Raw genomic sequence first — 23318 nt, 5'->3', positions numbered from 1 at the left:
TGTAGGTTGTCTGAAATTTTTAGTTTTTATTACCCAATTTACACGATGCCATAGTATGCAGAGATATAAAGTCGTAGTACATGCATCCTAGCACACAAAGGGGGGGGAGAACTGTGGAAAAGTGGTCAAAGGGGAGGGAGAGTTGCGTGGCAGGCGGCGCAAATGACTACGTCAGGGGTAAACCACACTCTTCGGACACAATCGTACGAGCCCCCTTTGAAAACGCTGCGGCCACATTTCCAGCTGCACCGAGATAGCGAGGCACCAAAGAACAACAGGGGGAGAGGGGTGTGTGAAGGGCCGACATGGCATGTGTGTGTGTCCACAGCAGAGACACAAGTGCTTCACAAATGCTGCACAAACACTAAGACAAGAACTCACCTAAAAAAAAAAATGTGCACAGCACGAAAATCAGCTGAAGAAGCTGTTCTTACACACACAACATCACATGTCAAAATTGTTCTCTGGAGGAATATTTTGCCATCTTTGGGTGTGAATTCTTACATAAAATGAGCGCAACATCCAAGACATTTCGGCAGTGCCTTTTTTTTTTTGCCCTCGGGTCAAGACTCGTTTCACCGAGGTCGTCTTGGGCCACAGCAAATGCAAAAGATCCGCCGTTATAAAGGTGGTCTTGAACAGGGGAAGAAAAATTAACTGTATAAAAGCTCAGTTGGCAGCGACTCTTGCAAAAAAAAAAAAAAAAAAGGTAGAAAAAACAAATATACAAATTTTAAAAGAAGACATCGGAATGCTTAATGCAGGAAGCCTGAAAAACAGCGACTCTTTGTGCTCCACGAAAGACTTGCTCACCCAAAAAGCAGGTGAAAGCAAAGGAAAGACCGCAATGGAAAAAAACTGACACCATTAACAATCGCTGCACGCATTTAACAAAAGTGGGGAAAATTCGACGTCAGAGGTACACATTCTGGTGCCCAACATGGCACTAAAACTACCACTTTCAGAAACATTGTGAAAAAAAGAAAGAAAGGACACTCGGCACATACACGACACACACACAGCATCTGACTGTCCTCCCTAACGTCCTCATTCAAAATGGGAGAGTATGGGGAACACGAATGTGCAACACTAATAAGGCTAAAAAAAATTGGATGGCGCAAATCTATATCCCGGTTCTGGCACATGCAACACATGAAGTGTGAATGAAAGGCACCACCTGAACAGAGAAACTGAGAAGAAAAAAAAATGCTCGGCCAATTGTGCTGAACTTGGCGAGTTGTTGGCAAAAGCACAGGAGGCGGGGGGGGGGGGGTCATCCTGAACAATTGCCGGCTGTAACCATGGCAACATCAAGATAATGCCAAGAAGCAAGCACTGAGCAGTGAATGGCTACGCTCCTTCGCCCCCCTCCCCAGATGATGCAGGGATTGCCCTTGAGACTTGACACCAATTGCCTCAGCTACGCAAGGAACACAGGACAACACCAGCACACGAGAAAAAGGCCGGCGCTGCATATGCTATTGCTTGCTTTTTTACCCCTCGGGTTTGCAGAAGGACTGCCCCTTTAAAGTACAAGGCATCTCGAGTACATCGTGGAATGTCTGCTTGTCGAAACAAGAAAAAAATTATATATATATATACTTGAGTACTGCAAGGAAGTTGCACGGCTGACCAACAGACACTGTAACAAACACACACTGCAGACACTAAAGGAGGCTTTTTTTTTTATCTCTCCAACCAAAACTAGTTTCGAAAGCAGCAGTGTCAAAACAAAGGGCAAGCTTTACAAACATGTCTCAAACGTTTCAACAAACATTCCGGACCAAGGAACTTAGTAGAGATTCTCGTTCACATCACCCAGGGAAAAAAAAAAAAAAAAATGACGGCAGCGAAGAGTCCCAACACGTGCGCTCGGTGCATGCCCATTTCCTAAAGCCAGATGGAGGGGGGCTGGGGGACCAGAACCGCAAAGCAACCAAGACTCGCTACGAGGACTCCAATAAAGAATAAAGCCCCCAGGATTCTTCCATGCCAAATCCCCCTCAACAAGCTGAACACCAAACAAAACCTCACTAAACGTGTGAACCTTGTGAATGTCACAGTGGAGAAGACGATGTAACAGAAGAAGGTGACACGTGGACAGCGTCCCAAAAAGCAGGGGGTGCCTCACTGCCGGCCGACTACGCAACTTGGGCGAAGCCCACGATGGAGGCAGGGGAAATGGCCGCCGTGCACGACGCACACAGTCATTCAGGTTGCTCTGCTGTCATACCATCCAAAGCGTTTTGGTCAAGGCCTGGTTACAAGAATGCTACGCTAAGTAAAATGCCCAGCGGCCAAGCCAGGTCCGACACGGCGGCGGCCAAAGGGGAGACTGTGTGCAATAGGACCAAAAAGGGGAGAAAACCCTCCTCTACTGTATGAGAGAAAAAAAAATTGCTATTAAAATGCACTGAATTTTCTTGCGATTTCGAAAGAAGCTTGAGTGTCTTCAAAACCTGGAAAAAAAAAAGATGGAAGAAAAAAAAAAAACGAAAGGGACAGACTCCTGCAGCATTTTAGGTCACTAACAAGCACGTACTAGTCGCAAAGACAGATCACTTGATCCACCACTGGTTTCCCCCCCCTTTCTTCATCTGCGGCTGCTGCTGCTGCTGTTGCTGCTCACATTCTTTGTAGAGAAAGCCTAGTGCCACTCTTACGAAACATCTTGGTCTTCAACCTCTGGCGCCTGCTCCTTCTGTTCACCTTCACCTGTGGAAGAAAACCAACAGTTGCAGGCATTAAACACTATCGCTTGCTGTCTAAGAGCTACGCAGTAGGGCACAACAGATTATGGAATCTAGCTTCAAATGGCGCCAATTCCACCCTTAATATCTACGCCACCCAAGGTGGCGATTAGTGTAAAATTCTGAGCGAGTGCCCCTACCCGTGCAAGCACACCGTGTCCATTTTTAATTAAGTGGTTCGAAATTGGCGCAAACTACCGAGCAAGCACCCCCTCTGTTTCTCCACCCTGTTCACCACTTCATGAATTTTCACCGGACTGCTTGGCTGCAGTTTTTTTGTCAACTTTTTACAAAATTTCATGTTAAATTACATGAAATGACAATTTAGTGAGAAAAATTTGTTGTTTAGCCGCACTTCTGCCAAGGCTCGACAATTCAACATAGCCAGGTATCTGCATAGCCTTTGTCAGTTGTCATTTTGGTGAAATGTGCGAAGTGTCACAAGTGAACTAAGCGTGAGACACATAGTGCATTGTTGCATGCGATCTGTTCTACAAGGCCCTGGAGTCAGACTTTCCACCTGCGACAATTCTGGACACACGGTACAAATGAGCGAGCGGCATACGTAGCATACGCCCAGGACTCTCGCCAGTCTGACTGGCTTAGCAAATGGATAGTCTGAATGACTTAGCAGAAGTGAAAACAAACGCGTTTGCACAGCTTTCTCGTTTTAAACAAAAGATTACAATACAGACATGACTATGCGAGCAGCGTAGGCTCCTCCAGTGACAGACGCCGATGACTAGGAGCCGGCAGGCCTACCTCACTGAGTGATCGAATCTGAGATCAGATGCCCTTGTGGCATTGACTGCATGCCATTTGGTCAGCACAATGTGTACACAAGGGTCACGTTTAAATTGCAATACATTTGATTTTATAGACGCCGACAGAAGCGACTAGCAAGCCAGGCGAGCCTGCGATCACTGGGAGACTGTACAGGCTTAGCTCGCTAGGAGAGTGCATAGGCCGCCGGATCAGGGGCCAACAGCCCTTAAATTTCCGTCCACAACCGAAACTTGCAAACATTTTCACAAACAAAATTTGTTTCTGTGAAACTTAATGAAACATCCCTAAAATCATAGAGCAAGCCCATATTTGCGAATTTCACAAAAAAATTTGGGATGGTTGGCAGGTATGCATGCACACCACAGCACGACAGTGCCCAGCTTTCCCTCTAAATATCTATAAGGAAGTATCAGGAGGCCCCACTTCCAAGGACAGCTCGAGGTAGGCACCCACCGTCGTGCTGCATGTCGGAGGTCCAGAGGGTGAGGTTATCCCTGAGCAGCTGCATGATGAGCGTGGAGTCCTTGTAGCTCTCCTCACTCAGGGTGTCCAGCTCAGCGATGGCATCGTCGAACGCTGCCTTGGCCAGCCGGCAGGCCCGGTCCGGGGAGTTGAGGATCTCGTAGTAGAAGACAGAGAAGTTGAGCGCCAGGCCCAGCCGGATAGGGTGCGTTGGCGGCAGCTCCGTCATGGCGATGTCGCTGGCCGCTTTGTACGCCACCAGGCTGTTCTCGGCAGCCTCCTTGCGGTCATTGCCCGTCGCAAACTCGGCCAGGTAGCGGTGGTAGTCACCCTTCCTGCAGGGCCAACCGTAACAGCCGTTTAACCATTTCAAAAGCCCCTGAACAAGTGGTTTCTCTAACCAGTTCGTCCCAACAATGCCACACCGTTTTTGCACCAAGAGGCTGCTGCTTTTGCTGCTGTGTATCATTGAAGCATGATTAAAAGAGTCCTGCAACATCAAGCCAGCTGATTCACTAAGCAATGCTCCCATCACTGCCCAAGCAAATTATGGCTATACATACAGCAGGCAGCCTACAATTCTGTTAAAGAACTGCCCGTGTATTCATTCAACTTACTGAAATCTGGTAACCTATGTTATTGAGACCTTCATACATTCATTTATCAAGGTATCAATGCTAGGAGACTCCCGAGCATGTGCAGCACTTCACTGTTCTTTTTCTTGCCCAAAATTTGTATGCATTAAATTTTGTGAAAATTGTTTTCATGTTCGATACAATATTCTTTTTCTTCTCGATTCAAAATTTACATTCGGTATTTGCACACCCTTAATAAAAACAAGTGTACTAGAAAGAGAAAAAGGGAAAATGGCCTGCACTCACATCTTGTAGTAGAACACCTTGGATTCGCCAGTAGAGGCAGTAGGGATGAGGTGCTTGTCCAAGACATCCAAAATGTCCTGGCAGATTTCTTTCAACTCTGTCTCAACCTGGCAACAAAACAAAGGAAGCAACAACAGTTCAATGCTATTCAACACACATAACAGAATAACTGGCGGCAATCCAAAGTAGAGCTCACAGAGCGCAAATAAAGGTTGGTGTCCAACATTGACACTGCTACAGGAAACAATTAGCAGCAGTGCTTCTGAAGAGAAAAGTTTAGTGTTACATTCCAACTGCATAATGTCCCCAAATTCTGTACTCGTACACTATGGCCCACACGCAGCATGTATCTGTGACAGATGAAAAGCCAGTGGTGGCTTCAAAAATAAGTAACCTGCCAAGAGTGACCACCTTCGGCCTTCGTACACTGAAAAACGTAAAAGGGTTAAAATGTCAACAATAAGTCGGGCAGTTCAGAATAGGAAAACACTTTCAGGGCTTCATTTATTAGTACAGGGTGATTATTAGCAGAGAAAGGAAGGTCAAACCTTCCTTCTACAGGAGTCCTGATCGAAATTTAGCATCGAACTTTATTTAGGCGTGATCAGATAGCTGTCAACCACAAAACTATGGTGTCATGGCAGAATTCCTTGAACAAGCAATAAGTCACTATTACATCCTCTTTTAACTCTCTCCATACATTGAAGAAAGTAGGTTTTTGTAGGTTGCACCAGATATTTCTTTTTCTTTTTTTTAAAGGAACTACTGCACTCAGTATTTACGTAATACATAAACAAAAAGCTGCAAGAATGCACTTTTCACACATATAAGTTTATGGACGAGATTTGTAATAAAAAATACATAAATTGCCAGAATCAAGATTGCGAGATAAAACTGAACGAAGTTTGTAAAGACACAAGCGCTTGTACCTACTAAGAAAATGTAAAAAAGATTATGAGAGATACAAAATGTCTCGCTGTCTAATAGGCACCATCTCCCAAAAAAATTTAAACTTTCCACTGAACAGGTATTCCACTACGAAAATTTAACTGCAAGCACTACAGGTGGGCATACCAGGCTGCGGCCACCAATGTTATGGGCTAGTTTTCGTTATCGTCGCTTTCAGAGACAAATTCAGACAAAAAGACAGCATCCTCAGACTTACTGCGGAATCATGAGATCTGCGATCTTTCGAAGTGCACATTCTGCTCCCGGAGGCAGACATTTTTGCTTTCTACTTTGACACATGCACCAGTGATACTATGTGTCACCCCGCACCCCATATTTCCGTGACTGTCTGAGATACCCTGTAGACAGACCATACACTTAGAAATTTCTTGCACTTTTTGAATGTGATCTTAAGGATGTTACGGTTCATTATTTGAGGCCTCATACTGTCATTCTGGAGCCTGCAGCTATATAAAAGAGGGAAAAAAAATGACAGAAATGTCAGTTCTTTAATAGTGCATGCTAATCACAAGTGCGGAATGCCAGCATTACATCGTGAATTTCAGAGCACTTTTGCATGTTTTAGACATTTCAGTGCTAAGAATGTTCTTAAAACTTGCTAAGTTTCTCCTGAATGTGAAGTTACTATCTACTGTTGAACAAGTTTTTCATGAGCAAATGCTGTTAAAATCCGGTGTCACAGGCAGTTCAGAATCTCTAAGATGGCTTCGATAGCCACCATTCATTTTTAATGCACCAAAGGTGCTATTTAACCCTTTGAGGGTCAATGACGTAAATATACAGCGCCACGAACGAAGTACAAAATGGTCGATGACGTATATTTATGACGCCGTTTGTATGGTTAAAAAGCATGCCAATTTCTTCTTTCCTTTCTGTCATGTGCTGCCACTGTGTGGGAATACAGGGTATTTTTTTCGCGCGCCTTCCTCTCTTGGTTTTCGTTGTATGGTTTGTTTTAGCGCTAGTTCGCTCCTGCATGTCAATTAAGTACCGCTCGCACATTGGCGCGCGTGCGGGCGAGCAACGGTTTGGGCTTTGTTCCGTGGGCAGTTTCGGCTTGCGCTTACAAAACTGATGGCTATCTCGCTACTAATCGCTCAAAGGGCGACCGCCTCTTTCTCACTCGTTTAGTGCTCACAGGAGTGCGCATAGGAACGATGCCGCCGTGCATGCGTTTCCGTTGCTTTTTTTCTTTGTTGAGACTCGCAAAAGCTAATTGCCTTTGGTTGGCGATAAGATGAAGATTAGCGGAAGTTTGTCACATGTTTTGCTTTTTTGACGGGCACACAACCACAGTTTTCTTGAATGCACGCACCTACGCAGTTCGATTATGCTATGGATGTACATATTAATGTAAGAGCAGGAACATTTGGGTCTTGCGAAATATTCTTGTGTGCACATTTTCAAAGCCTTGAATGAACTATAACAATGCATAAAATTTTCAATTCTTATAAGTTTATTTCCTTTTTCACTGTTGTTTTTCATGAATGAAGATTACAGGTATGCCAAAGCAAAATATTTTTTTCTCACTTTACGGTCACCCTAGAAAAATTACAGTAAATTTTTTTCTGAAATAACTCCCTAAGAATCATTGGAATGTGCAATAAAAAATCGACCCTCGAAGGGCCAAGAATCTTGTTTAAAGGGCCCCTGAAACGGTTCGGACATATTTTGTAGACGCGTAGGGTACAGCTTAAGTAGAACAGTTTAAGCGAAGCGTTATGTATTAATGGAGCTACAAGCTATTACAAGTTACCCTCCTCCCTAGTCATGCTTTTTCTCCTCAACTCATTCGCCGAGCGATCGGGGCTAAGCTCCGCTTTCAATGGTTCTGCGTCACGATGCGAAGTCACATCGTCCACTTCTGGTTGTTTTGTAGCCTGCCCCCACCCGCGCGAAACCTCTCCGCTAGTCGCTTGGCCAAGCGAGAGCTATCGAAGCAGCGTGCGTTGCGAGCATTCTGTCGTAGCGCCCACCGTGTCTAACATTCCGGTAACCACATGTAAGCTGGGTGTTTCGGCAGATGGCTGTAGGCATAAACTCAAGCTGATGAAGGAACTTTAGCGTAGATGTACGTGAGCGGCCTGATCGATCTGCACGATCCAGCCACTTGTTGGTGCAGAGCTTAACCAGCCAAATGAAGAGCTAATATTGCTCTAACCAAGTGGAAAACATTTGAAACATCTACAAAAACAACGTGTTGATTACATGCATGCGAAAAGTTTACGCCACCAGCAAAGAAGAATACGTTTCGTTACTGCTACTGTGTGTGGTTGAGCTCTATGCCACCACGTGGCTGCACCGTGCTGACCAATTCACATTTGCGCTTCTGCTCACCAGTTAAACGGCACAGTCAAGTGGTCAGGCCCTGTCCCCTTGCGCTTGCATTTGCCCTAATATCGGACTCGCGAAACGCTATTGCGTTAGTAATCTTCCGGTGTACAGTGACAGCCGCCATCGCACAAATCCTGGCGCCGATCGGATAGCGGCAGTCCGATGCGCTGCAGCCAGTCCGCTCGTCTACTGACTTGCAGAGAGACGATGTCTCAGCTGGACAATGCAACAAAGTCGAACCATAGTGCTGGCAAGAAGACAGACCGACACTGACGGCGGAGCTCTCGTCAAGAACGGAGCACGTTGCAACACACGCAGACACTTGCTGTGTGCCGGAAGTGCTTAAGTTACTTTCTTTTTATAAAAACAAGTTAACTAACATTCCAACTATTACGAACATCATTTGTTTACCATAAAGTTGGAAAAATTACCGATCACACGCCCTGGTCAGCCAATCGGATAGCTCGCCCCACTGACGTCACATGGGTGATTTCAGTCATATGGGTAGGGGCGGCTTAAAATTCCGCCGAACAGTGGGCTGCAATCTCCAGCGATGTGCATTTTTAAAACCTTATAATAAATTACACGCTTTACGTGGAGCACTTAGATGTGTCAATTAATGATCAGGAGGACCTACTCTAACGACTCAGTACGTTTGTAGAAAATCGTCAAAATCGTTTCAGGGTCCCTTTAACCCTTCCCCTACCGTAGACGAGTTGAGCTCGTCCACACAGTTTGTACCGCTCCGACTGAAGACGAGCTGGGCTCCTTGCTGAAACAGGCGCTTGTGCACTGCCACAGTCAAGCTACCCTGATAAATTTCGTTTAGTTCTTTATGGTTTCAACAAATGCTGCAGGATATGTGTGTGTGTGTGTGTGTGTGTGTGTGTGTGTGTGTGTGTGTATATATATATATATATATATATATATATATATATATATATATATATATATATATATATATATATATATATTACTCATATCATAAGAAGCCAACAAACACTGATACCAAGGACAACATAGGGGAAATTACTTGTGCTTAATAAATGAAATAAAGAAACGATAAATTCATGGAAATTAAAGTGGATGAAAAAACAACTTGCCGCAGGTGGGAACCGAACCCACAACCTTCGCATTTCGCGTGCGATGCTCTACCAATTGAGCTACCGCGGCGCCGTTTACCCATCCACTTTCTTGGGTATTTACCGTATTTACACGATTGTAAGTCGACTCGAATGTAAGTCGACCCCCCCATATCGCTTGACCGGAAAAAAAAAAAAATAAGAGCATACCCGAGGGCGCATTCGATAACGAAAATTTATTGTTAGCCGACATGGTCACTCGACTACTCGTCTTCACTAGTGCTGCCATCGTCATCGTTGCTGCGGTCCCACAGCGCGTCGTGGTCCAGCGAAATTTCAAATTTGGCAAACGACCGCACCAGGACATCTTGCAGAACAGCAGCCCACGCCAAATGCACCCAACCACACGCAGCCATCACGGAGGCTCTTTTGACAGGTCCGGTTGGCGTAATTTCGCAGTCTTCTGCCGCCAGCCACTCGTTGTACTCACGGTGGAGCAGAACCTTAAAATTAAGGCGAAGGTCCGGGCTTGTTTCATGACCACGTCGCACTTCAATGGCAGGGACGATCACGCATTTCAGCGACGTACGCCGCAAGCTTAGCCTACAGCTCCGAAAAGCGTCCAGACTTCGGCACGTGGGAAATTTGTCACTTGCCGTCACAGGGTGAAAATTTCGCTTCGCTGCAGTCGCCACTCTCGCACCACCCATTTAGAAACATCGAAATTGCGGCCCGCTGCGCAGTGATTTGTTTCTTCGGCGTAAAGGATGGCAGCCCCCCTTGAACGCTTCTGTGAACGAGTGCCGAACGATTAGTGGGCCTGCAGCACTCATGACGACTGGGGAAGCATAGAAGTAGCACGTAGCCGGCAGTCAAGTGGAACGCGTCAAAAAGTTCGTCAAAACAATTCCAATGCTTTTAAACACGGAAAGAGAAACCCGCGAGCGGCGTCTGCTCTTCCATGAACTACAGATACCCCCCGCAAGCGCCGCCGTTCTGAGGGTGCCGCCGCAAATGGGAACAGCGGCGCTTCCATCAACTATCGACACACCCCCTCCATGAGTGTTGCATGCACTGTAAGACTCTCAAAAATGTTGAAAAACCCTTCCGAAAAGCGAACAAACACGCGGGATAGCAAAAAGATACGGGTAGGGCCATAGAGCAAACATAAAATTGTAACTACGTTGTAGCTCTTGTTGGTATCGCTTTTTTTTTGGCGGGGCCATGTTTTGGTTTCGATTGTAAGTCGACCCCCCAACTTCAGACTTTCAAATTTTAAAAAAGGGGTCGACTTACAATCGTGTAAATACGGTATGTGTCCTAGTAGAACCCTGGGAGTGTTAGCCAGCGCCACCGCTCACAGACCTTTTCATGACGAAAAGCGAATTCTGCCGCTTCGTCACGGCAACACTATGGGAGGAGGCCCACAAGGTGCAAACACAAACCAGAAAAGCAGCGAGACTACTCGCACTTGCACCATTCTGCATGATGAGGGCACAAGGGCCTCTGATTGGCTATCTGAGCAAGTGCTGCGGATGGGCCAGGATGATTTTTTTTTTTGCAGGGGGGCGTCGACGGCTCGCCCGAGGCAGCACAGTCACGGTAGGGAGAGCGGTTGGATGGAGTCACGTTGCCGGGTTTCCCCGACACTGCGAGGGAAAGCCAACTTCTGGGGGGCACTTTCCGCCATTGACGTTCGCTATATCGGAAGTCGCTGTTATTTTTGTTAGATGTTAACATAATTTTTGCTATGTATACTCATTGTAAGTATACTGTGTTCTGAAATTGTTCGATATATAGAATATTTCAATAAATGGGTGTGATATAGTCGGGTTCGACTATTCTATGCTTTGAAATGTGCCACATCAAGTCTACAATTTAGAGATCTGACATCCCTCACCACAAGTATGACCCCCGCTTCTCACAGTATTGTTCTGAATTTCTAAAGAGACATTTTTGCAATGTGGCCTACAGAAAGTCAGACTCTCCACTGTGCAGTGAAGCCCCCTCCAATCCTCTCTCAATGTCCAAAAAAAAATATTTTGCATGCATCTTACACAAAGTGCTTTTAAGGATATATTTTGGTTGTTTCAACATACATAAATTAGTTAGGCAAATTAAAAAAATATTTTTGTTTCATTTCTGGTTGAACAATGCTGTAGGGAAAAGGTTAACTTGGTTCTGTTAGATTGTACTTTTGTAATTTTAAACAGCTCTCATTGCAACAGCTCTCTATTGCAAGTGGACGCTTGGTATACCAGAAAACGTGAAATCAAGACAGCCTTGAAGCTCCTGCATCAGCTTTCGTGATGAGCAGACAATTAAACATCTACAATGAAACTAACTGCTTAAAAAAAAATCAACTACTAATAAGGAAAAGTACACAGTGCCACAAAATAAGTAAAAACTATCAGACAGCTCCTGTTAGCATTTAACACATCATAAAGGTTCAAGATATGCTAAAACATGCACATTCCATTGAGGATTGCCGTGCACTTGTTCGAAAGATGAGAAAATATCTCTGAAATTGTAAAACAAGTGAACTTGTGATGTACTATGTACAAAAGTTTCCTCAGGTTTCGCTTTTGTTGTCTGAATGAAGCGTCAGCCCTGCAAATTGTCTAAATATAAGATTGCACTGCCCCAATTTCGGGGGTTTGCCTAGAATAGTGGCCATCCTAGATTCGAATAACTACCCTTCGAGTATGGGGGGGCGTCTTGCCAGCACATGTATAATCACAATTATTTCCGCACTCATTTTGCGCAACACCTCGCCGTCCGATTTTTGAATACCTTCAAGACTTTTTCACAAAGAAAATGAGTTTTTTATGTAATTGATGCAAAATTTGTAACACCGTAGAATCGGCCAAATTCATAAGCCTAAAGGGAATTTTGGGAGCCTGAAGGTATACAGAAGCACACATCAGTGATGATACTAAATCGAATTGCTGTTGAATCCCACCACCATAAAACTGGCGAGTTTTCATTGCAAAAGCTTACAAATAACCCTGAAACATGTGATTTAGTGGCACAGGAAGGAATTTTAATTCCAGAAGTCTAGCTTTGGCTTGCTAGCAAGCAGCAATGCAGCGTGGACTTCATTTTCATCACAAAGAATGCAGTAGATTGCTCATATTTCATTTGGTCGTCAACATTTCCTTAGCATCAAAACTCGCGAGAGTAGCTCTCAGTATTACGTTTTTTTTTTCAAGGATGGTGGCATCCAGGCTTGCTTCATGAAAACTTCAATGAAGGGAAAAATGCGCTCATCACAGCTTTGTTATAGAGGCAATTCTTGTGCATTAACCTTTATGGGACACTGAGAGGGAATGATGAGAATTCTGTCATGTGCTGCACATTTTGCTGAACCAATACTTCGTTCATTATGCAGGAATTCCATTGTAGCTTCTTTTTTCTTGCAACAAATAAAACAACGCAGCAATCTCCTTGGAGGTCTAACCACCCACCATTAAGAACACCATGCAAATGCAATGCAAGCTGTAGTTTTGACTTGCAATAGATGGTGCAACTGTTTGAACCACTGCAAAACTGCATCCCCCCCCCCATCACCAACCATGCAGCTGTGATTTAGTCTCATTAAGACAGGCAGGCACTCCACCAAAAGGGAACGAACCAGCCATTCAACCAGAACAGCCTTTCACACTAGGCTTTCATATAAATGTGACATCTTCTTGTCCCGGTAGACATACTACAGCTTCATTCCAAGAGCTTTTGTCAAATTATGTTACAGCAACTACGGCGCCCTGCTCCACCTGGCATAAAGCCCGCAAGTTTCTGAACTTATAGGATTAATGTGGAAGCAGCTCACATTGCTGTTGAAAATGCACATGCCACTGGATTCAATGTGCATTCAGCAATGAGACGCACCTGTATCCGGTACTGGCGGATCATGTCGAGCCGGCTCTCGGATCCCTTGTTCTCTTCCTTCTGCTCAATGGAACTGATTATACGCCAGGAGGCACGTCGGGCACCAATCACATTCTTGTATGCCACTGACAGGAGGTTGCGCTCTTCAACGGTTAGCTCCACGTCCAGGGATGCCACCCGCTTCATAGCCTCAACCATCTCTGTAAAGACAAACATGCAGACTTAAGTCAGAATGGGAAATGGTCGGAAAACCAACATCGCACACACAAACAACAATCTAACAACAAAAAACTTGAACCTGTCACAATGAACCTGTGACAGCTACTGTCACAATACACCACCAGACTGATAATAAATCTTAGGGTTAACCACAGTTGTGCTATGCCCAGGAAGAGCGAATGCTATAGTGTAATTTTTGAAACCAGCCATGTTTCATCTGATGTCCTCTAGTATGACATTTGTTTGAATGAACTGAAACAAAACATGATCTAGCACAGACCACAATGAAGACGCACACAATATGTATTGTTTTCTCTTCTATAAAGTAGAAAGTAACACTAGGTAGACTCGAGACAGGTTCATAAGTCATGGGCACCACGAAATGAACAAAATCCTTTGCTATGTGCACAACCTCAGAGGTTTGCTATGCTGCACGTACACTAAGCTCAGGCTGCACTTCTGAAGTCACTGCTATATCCTTAACTGTCCATGCTCCAAGAGAAGGCAAACAGCGACAGATCTTAGAAACACAAAAGAAAGTTACCATTCTCACGCCCCAATTAACAATCTTACAGCAGCAAAGATTAGTATGATATATGCATTCACCTCCAGGCACTGGTAGGCTAACATCAAGTAGCTTACACAGTGAGTGGAGTACGTACATACAATCATCAACAGATTAACGTTTTAAAACTTAGACCACAGGTGATGTTTGTACAGCAGCCACTTTCTATCTAGACAATCAACCTACTAGACTTTTTGTGCAGCTCAATATTATGCTCCAGGTTGCCTTTAAGAAGCTTTATGTATTAGTTACATGTGGAAGTGAGGCCCCATGAGAACACCGGATACTGTACAAAATAAGAAGGCCAGGACTAGTACATATAGAAATCATATGGCAGGCCATCACATCTCTTTAAAAAGGAAACGTGTCAGGATTCCCCAGTAAGCTAGCAGAAGCATTGATAAACAGAAATGAACACTGCAAGGAGAGGTAAACTTTGCACAAGGACTCCCTGTACTAAACGAAACACGAGATGACCAGTCTGCATCACAGAACACGACATCACACATCTACAGGGTGTCCCAACTTTAGCCAAGGTTTCAAAATATTCGAGTGTGCTATGTAGAACGTAAACAAAAGCATGTTATTGACAGTTTTATACATCAAATCATACAATATTTTCCTGTTCTGTTTTGCTGCACGTTTAGTCAAGATCAACAAGTTTCACGAGTCAAAGTTGGGAAGAATATCCAATGATAAAGTTGTACAACGCTCTAGGAAACGTGTGAATGAGCAGCACTTCATAACTATTGCACAATCATTTTTTATTTGTAATGAATTTTTTTTTTCAATCCGTGCACACCTAAGCACTCCTGAGTTGCGAATGTTAAACCATTAATGTCCAACTGAACTCCTCGTGGGCAAGTGAGCACGTTGAGATGCTTGGCACGTTTTGAGTTGGCCTTACAGAGGCACAGTTACAATGCAGGCGAGAGCATTTGCTGACAAGGAACGCATGAATACCACACGGGAGCGAGGGTGGCGTGATGTTGCGGCCGTGCCCTCTCCACTCACGCAACACCTGGCCTGCTACTGGTGCCCAGCAGGTGTTCCCTTTCGCCCGGTCTTCTCTGTCAAGGCATGCTCATGCCGTAGCGTCGCAGCCAATAAAAATTTAGGTGCCATTTCACTGCTACAGATGCTGGCTTTTTTGCTCAATGAGCCATTTCATGCTTTTGCATTAAAAAAAACTTGAACTACACGTCTGCACGCTGCAATCACATTGCCCTCAGACATTCCAAGCATGAACGAACAGTGCTTCCAACCTAGCACACTACTATTGAGAAAGTGACCTGGCAGTGACAAAGTTGTTCGCACTGCCAGTTGCTCGCACTGAATATAACAGACACTGCTGTTTGCAGAAACAATAAGCAGAATAAAGAACCTGAAATCGTCACTGTCCTGTCACTTATCTCAGTTCCAGCACCCCAGCCTAAAAGCATCGCTTCTTATGCAGCACAACTGAGACCACTGTGACCACGGCACACAAGCAGCCTGTCATGTGGTTTCTTTACTCATTTTGTGAGCTTTACGACACAGATGAGAGATTACATAATGGGCAGCAAATTAAATACTGCTGAATCAGGTGTTTCGCTGAATGTTCTAGAATTTCTCAATTGGAAGTTTCTCTAACTTGCAGGGCTGATTTAATCAATACCGGCTAATTAAACTAAAAAGAAAAAATACTTCATCCCTGTAATATTTTTAAGCCTTGGCTAAATTTATCTGGGACACTCTGTACATTACTTTTTCATGTACACATATCGTATGTAACATATTTGCAATATTAAAGGCAATCTTTGTACCAACTTCTGGGGCTTCAAAGCAAAGATGCTTACTTAGGCTAAGCATTGGAACTGGCAGAAGCTTTTAAAGTATTTCCCCTACATTTTACAAAGTCATGACATGAGATCTGCAACAAACATTTTTAGAAAGAGGAGGAAGAATCTGAAACCTAATGGATAACAGAAGAACGCCCACATTGCTTAAGGAAAACAAAAGAGCATCTTATAGCTTGCACATTTCCTTATGCACAAGGAAACAGTCGCCAGCCGCTGAGCAGGGAAATGATTCATTCCAATCACTTGTACAAAACATTGAGTGAGAGGGTCACCTGTTGCATGTTCATGACATCTCGGATGGGTTCTGTTCGACCATGGGGTCAAAGACTGTGGCTAGCTAACTGTATGTGAAACATTCTTGCGCAGACCTTGAGAGTTGAGTGGAACCCCCCCATGAGATGACTGAAAAAACTTTATTCTCTGACCTTTGCTCCACAGTAGTTGTATGCACGCCGGCTAACGTCAGCCTTTTGATAAAGTGCTCTCATTTTTTCAAAGCCCCCTCCCCCCACCTTCCTATATCAAAATGACTGAGAAAGTAGCAAACACATAAGGGGCACGTCATAAGTCAAAGGGCCACATAAGGTTTGTGGAACTACAAGGAAAAATTTGTTCCATAGTACCAACAACTGAGCAGATTTATACCCGTGCCACACGGGCACAGAAAATGGCATTCTCCATAATGCCATTCATCACTGATTCGACTGAGAAATGCACACAACATCATAGCATGCTCAGTGCAGTTGATTTAAAGGGACACTAAAGAGAAAAATGATTTCTTCCGCATCAGTAAACTACCTTTCTACGACACTGAAAACACCACTCTTACTACGATAAGACGCTTGGTAAGCCAGAAAAAGCGCAAGAACGAAAGACTGGTGGCAACGCCTCCTTGAAGTTCCCACACCTAGTCACTGCAACGTCATGAATTTTGATGGCATCTTCTAGGGCCTACTTAATTATATAGCGGTAAAGGTTGGCTACATTGTGTTCTAAATGAACCAAATATCAAACATGGCAACTTTCGGGAACCTTTACTCAGCCAACGCGGCCCAAATGCGAAAAAATACTTGGGAATCTGACGTCGCACCGACGTACCGGCGTCAGGGTTTCGGCGCGAAATTCAAATACTGATACTTTGACCTTTATTTTCTAATAATCAAACTATTATTTTGAAATGACTGCCTGTAGGGTTCTCAAAGAATGCTTTATTAGTCTAAACGGATTTATTGTTTTGCTTTAGCGTCCTTTCAAATTACTTGAAACCACATCCTATTTTGCTGGAAAATTTTTTTTTCATATGTTTAAAGCCATACAGAGCACAAAAACAAGCACATTGTTCAATATAATGCAAAACAAATACACAAAATAGGAAGAGACACTGTTGCAAGCAGAGTCGTCCTAAATGTTGGCAACAAGCATACAACATGACTGCAACCAAACTATGCTTAATTCTACATTTCACTAGCCTTGAAGACAGGTTAAACTTGTAAATGCATGTTTATCTTTATTATTACCTTAAAATTGCTCACTTCAGAAGACGCTGCTATCAACATAATCGGTTCAAATGTCATTAAATTTGGACATGCGGCAGCTCTGCCGAAAAAAATTAAATCAGGAACTTAAGGCCTTAACTACTGAATGCCATTTTCTGTGCCCATGTGGCACGGGCATAGGACCCTAGTCAACTCCGATTACTAATTTCCCAGATTTTGGTGGAAATAGTTTATCGAAAGGTTTCCCTCTATTTATTGGCTAAACAGCTAACAGAGCTAGCCAACCAAAATAATTTTGCAAACGGTACATTTCACTTGGTCATTTTCTGAAAGTTTCACTGAAGATTCCACAATTGCCCCCAGGTACTCCCAATCCCTCTTGCCTATTCCTGGTTTCCCCCCATTCTCCAGGTTGATAGAAATAACTAAGAATTAGTCCTATGCTACACTAAGATTTTAGCAGTCCTGAACGGGACCTGAAATCAATAGAGCCCAGACAAGGCCACAGTGTGAAGTTGTGAATGGAGACAGTGCAGCAACCTGTATTACTCTTAATACCTTTAAAATTCCACAAAAAGATTGCATATTGAAGGCCAGAAGAGCTGTTTTCTGGAACAGAGTTGTTCTGCTGCCTTTTGGCAACTACACGTACAAATGAACGATGGTGACACCGATGCTAAGTGCTTCCTTTTTAATGAAGCAGACCAAAACATGCGACTGTGTGGTGAAATTTAGCTGGCAACAAATCTTTGAAAGTCAATAAAAATGCACGTCACCATACCGAACTGCGTGAGGAGGCACTAAATGTTTCACGAGCCATTCTCAGTTTGTGTCGAAGTAGCAAACATGCCTTATCACACGATGACACAGGGATCTATTTGAGTGCCTGGTTAATGCATTACATGAAGCTTTGGATATCTGGTGTATAGGCAGCCTTTGTTTATTATTTTTCGGGGTGTTGCACCTCCGAATTATGATCCGACGACGATTGCACCTAAATTTAAACACAAAAGCGTTTTTGAACTTTGCCCCCACTGAAATGCAGCCACAACAGCCGGGACCAATGCCGCAAACTAACTTAGCAGCGCAACACCATGGCTACTAAACTACAGCAATGGGTAGCCTCTTTTTTCACAATATAGGTGCAGTCGCCCCTTCAAATCAAGACCTGCCAAAATGGTCTTATGCGCATGCTTTATATATTCATAACTACCATACCCAGTTTAATACATTACTGATGTATGCCTGCCAACCTTTACAGTTAAAATTTGGGAAGAAAAAAAGTCATGTCTGGCATGAATGGCAAGTAAGTAAGATGGATTTTTGTAAAGTTCGCACTAAGCAGACACTTTTTGTGCGATAAACATGCGCTTTTTTAATGATCATTTACCTCTTAAGATGCAACAAAGTTGCAACAGCAGGGACATGCATCGATTGTTTTCATATCCCAGTGACTTATTCAGCAACTATGCTGTTGCAGACTATCTGCTTTAGGGATTTAACTGAATAAACTTGTTTGAAGTAAGTATCCATCTGGTGCCCTTTCACAATCTGAAGTCTTTTTCAAAGGTGCGGTCGATGACCGAATAGCTGTACTCCATTCAGATTTTGTTTGCAGTACTCTGTATTCAGCATTACTCTGAGGAATTGAGAAAATCCCCAACATCCTTTCGATACTGTCGAAACTCAGCGATCTGCCCGCAGACCAAATGTTTACTTGTGCCCGCTGTACATCGCATCTTGGTTCATTCAATATGTCCAACGAGTTTGCAAGTTGCAATACTGCTGGTTTTGTAAAACTCGATGCAGTATTTGTAAAATCATTATGCAAGGTGTGTCGGCAGGTATGCCGTCAATTTTGGTAAATATTAAATAAAACTGACACTGTTTAGGTGTACGCAGTACACACAGAATTAAGGCTCGCATTACTGTGCTACAACCCTGCCACAAGGCACCAACCATTATTTAGTAAAACAATGCTGGGCAATGTCAATTAAACCTAGGGCGGTAGCCGCTGCTACAACTACGGGATACTGTCAGCATGATAAGGCGAGCTGCATTTCAGTAACAATGGCATTGTCTAGTCTAGGTTGTGCCCTCCGCATTTAGCCTTACTAGCGCTTCTCGGATGCGGTAATGGAATATCTACACATCCCACGTCAGTAATAGGAGCTCAATATGCGAAAGCTACACTGTGGACTTCTGGAGTTCTTTAACGTGAAGTTAAAAAGCGCGGTGTGGCATCCTGCGCCCATAACAATGCGGCAGCCGCGTCCGGGGTTCGATCCTGCGACCTTGCGTTCATCCGCAGACGCGTAGTTCACTAGGAGGCGCATTCGCCCCCGTGATCACATTCGCCGTTTCAGGGCATTTACACGTACTCCCCATGGAATTCCACTTCAGTGTTATCAACCTTAGCGAACTTGCTACAGCTGACGAAGAAAAAGATTGCTCTCCAGCAGACGTTTCCGATTAACGTGACTGATTACGTCTAAACTGATACAACACGGGCGTTTCATTCTTTTCGCAAATGTTTACTCACTCAAATTTCCTGTAGCTGAATAAACGGCTCGCCGCAGCCGAGACCTCAAGCGCCGGACCTGTGTACGCCAAACGCTTTGAATTGTTTATAAACGCAGCTAACTGCCGACAACCACGTTATCCGCTCATACCACAGTAGGTACAGACTCCGCCCAACAGCACGCTTATACAGTGAAACGACGGACACTGCGTGCCTACACACACTCGCGATTCGAGTGAAAGAAAAAGAAAATGGAACCGCTGCCAAGCTGGTGACAGGCGCACACTTTCCACTTCCCCCCGCGGTCCTAGGGGTAGGGCGCGTGGACCGGGCGCCGGCAAAGGCCGTACCGACTTTGATCGTCGAAATACGGCTCGCGAAAGGCGACCCCGGAGGGACGATGGGCGCAGTTCGAAGTATAGCCGAACTCTCATAACGACGCTATCCGTGCAAGCAGCCACTAGCGCCCAGCCAAATGTCAAAACCGGGCATATCGCCAACGCCGGACAAAGCAGCCAGTGACCTCACCGCAGCCGCCGCTGCCTGGCGGATAGTTCCGCGTGCGTTACATCGCGCATTTCTCTATAATAAATGACTTTGTTCACGGCGTTCTCAATTTTATCCGCGCGCCACGGAACCCCTTGGTTCCGAAGGCGGTCGCTCCTGGCGTGGGCAGGGCACACGAGAGTCTCTCCCGTCTCCGGCATTAGTCAGCAAATGCGTACGCTGAAAAACGAGCTACGCGCTCCCATCCGGTGTTACGGCGGACCGCAGAAAAACACGCATCGTCTGCCTCGAACTTTGCACGAGGACCTAGCGGTTCGTTGCGAAATCCAAAACGAACACAGTTGCGACGGGCCGAGGCAAGGTGGCACATAGGCCTAACGTCATACGCCAAAAAGGGACTCGACCGCTTTTGGGAGGGCACCAAACGTCGCTCACCGTCGTATCGTTCGGCTTGTTCCGCTAGCTTGGCCTTGTACACGTTGTCTTCTCTCTCGGCCATGGCGAACTAGGAAAGGAGCGGACCAACTTGTGCAGAACGTGCGAGCTTGAATAACTTGGAACGCTCTTCAAATGCACCCACTCGGAGCAAAAAAAAGCCTGCTCCACCTCCCGGTATCACCAGGCCTAACAACACTTTGCCGCCACGAACGACAAGTTACTCCGCGCCGCCGCCGCACGCACGCACAGAGGCCGCTGCGCCGCGCCGCAAAGCAAGCCGGTCCGCTGCTGCTGCCGCCGTGCGTGTCTCCGGCAGCGGCATCCGCGCGCGCTCCGCCGGTGAAATAGTTCCGAGACAGACCCAACCCCCTTTTCGCTGCTTGTCAGGAACCAAATCTAGACTTTTGTGCCCCGGAGATGCGAAACAAATGCTGTCCACGCAGGATCACCAAGTTCATGGACGCGAGGAATTTCTCGCCGAAGCTGTCACTTCGTCCTTTTTTTTTTCTTTCCGTCCTTTCCTTTTCTTCTCTCCTTCCTAGCGCAGACCGGCCGGCGTTGGCCAAACGCAACGCTCTCTTGGAAGGGTCGATCGGTAGCTAGCGCGCTTATTCCGTGCTTCTTCGAATTGGTTTTTCAGCGGGACTCCCGTTATTCCCGACGCCAGGAAACATGTCGCTCTCCCTCTCTTTTCCACCTCCTTATTTTGCGCGAAATTGCCCGCTCTGACTACTAAAACGCACACTGCATTAACACCGCGCGTGCAAATGGAGCGAACGTTCGCCCATGCTACTCGGTTGGTTCGATAAGTTCGGCCTCGTTATCGACACGGTACCGCTCGGTTTGCAATAGCAAATACTCCCTATTAGCTTAAGGGGGCGCACAGCAAGATAAAGACGGCACAAATATTTTTCGTTTTTCTAGCCGCTTTCCAGCAAGAACTGTTGTTCGAGTGTTTTTCCTACGCGAGAACTTCGTGTCGCAAAAGTTACATATCTTCATGTCAAAATATTCATGTAGAAGACTTATTCACTGTGAAGGAATGAAATGGTCCAAACACTGCATCTTTGCATGACGGAAGTTGATACCGATTTCTATGTGGTCACTCCACTGGCACTCTGAAGAATCCAAATATGCAGTCTACAGCTGCATTAAGCAGGTTTGGTAGCTTTAGTATAACCAAGTGCTAACAGCAGTGCCACAATGTTTCAAAGACCGCACAATGCTATGCACAAAAGCAACATTTAAAACGAGGCAGTTCCAATGCCATCAGCGTTTTACTAAACGTGCAACTTTGAACTGAAGTATGCAGACCGCAGGTCATGCAGAGAAAAATTTTAGTTCACAAGCAACTGGATGTGCAAGCACAGCAGGACAAACATTGTCGATTTTAAATCATGTGCCTAGGCTACAAGAACACATCAAATTAAATCTGGTTAAGCCGGTTGAAAGAATGAGAACTATAAGCACACACCACTGGACATGCACCCCCAACTACGAAATCATCTGTTCAGAAAACACAGCCACTTATAAAAGTGCAGCTTGTAATCGCACAATGGCCACAATTGCCTTGAAAGTGTGGACACTATCCAGTTTGCCCAAGCCAAGTTCGTCACGCAAGTGTGGACGAAACTGACAGGGAAATGTTCAAGACCCATCATATCAAGTGAAACTGAAACAGCCGGCCTTCACTGTCCCTCCTTGGTGAGCAACTGATATTGCTTTTTGAGGTATTGATTTTCTGGACACACATTTTTTCTAATGGTGCAGTGCCTTACGACAGCAATGAGACATGCACTATTTTCTGCTCACTTTTGCAGACAATAGCCATTATAAATCCATTATGCAGTTTAGAGTTCTTGGTGCTTAACAGATATTACCACCTTTGGGATCTGCCCAATGTATTGCCTGGACTGAGTGGACAGGAAGTGCATACTATAGGTTACTCATGTGATGGAAGCTATCCTTGACTAAATTTTCATTTGTCACTATTAAAAAATTTACAATAAGTATTGAAAAATATAAGGGCAGCAACAATAATCTTGCATGACGGCACCCTAGACCACTATGCCTTTAGCTCCCCAAATGATTGCACAGAATTGCCATTTTTCACAACATTGTACATGACTGCACACACAGGCCTGCTTCGTAAAACAGATATTTGCTTTGTACAACTCTCCTATGCATTCAAGTGTACTGGTCTTGACTTGTGTTACATTCTTGAGGTATATATTTTTACCACTAACAGACTCTTTTCATAATGTGAAAGTGCACATGTCTGCATTGCGCATTCATCCAACTAATGATTGCACCGGTCACACTTCAAATGAAGATGTGCTAGCTGCACATGCCGGAGGCTTGTATCTCGCACATGATTTCACTGAGATAGCCATGTCTGCTTTTTCCGATTCATAAAGCAAAAAGTGTTTCTGTGCACGTTGATTACAAAATTGACTTCACCACCATTAATTTGGCAAACAGCCTTGCACGGAAGCTAGCTTTACAATGATTAAAAGGGTCTGTTTAACATCAGTGAATGTAATTCACAGTGAACTGCCAACTAGCTAAAGCAAACTCCA

At 44.7% G+C, this 23318-nt stretch overlaps 1 protein-coding gene across 1 annotated transcript; it reads right to left on the bottom strand.

Annotated features, from left to right (window-relative positions):
* Positions 1 to 2: 2 nt before the first annotated feature.
* Positions 3 to 20982, bottom strand: 14-3-3epsilon (tyrosine 3-monooxygenase/tryptophan 5-monooxygenase activation protein epsilon). The gene is made up of 5 exons (XM_075685231.1): positions 20737 to 20982; positions 13153 to 13352; positions 4880 to 4986; positions 3990 to 4333; positions 3 to 2715 (listed from the first exon to the last, which is right to left on the bottom strand). The coding sequence occupies exons 1-5, from the start codon at positions 20798 to 20800 to the stop codon at positions 2660 to 2662; spliced, it is 771 nt and encodes a 256-aa protein (XP_075541346.1). The 5' UTR covers positions 20801 to 20982; the 3' UTR covers positions 3 to 2659.
* Positions 20983 to 23318: the final 2336 nt, after the last annotated feature.

Source organism: Dermacentor variabilis, chromosome 3 (genome assembly GCF_050947875.1).
Source record: "Dermacentor variabilis isolate Ectoservices chromosome 3, ASM5094787v1, whole genome shotgun sequence".
Classification (NCBI taxonomy): Eukaryota; Metazoa; Arthropoda; class Arachnida; order Ixodida; family Ixodidae; genus Dermacentor; species Dermacentor variabilis.
The sequence above is the reverse complement of the archived record's forward strand: the minus strand, read 5'-3'. Positions and strand labels throughout refer to the sequence as shown.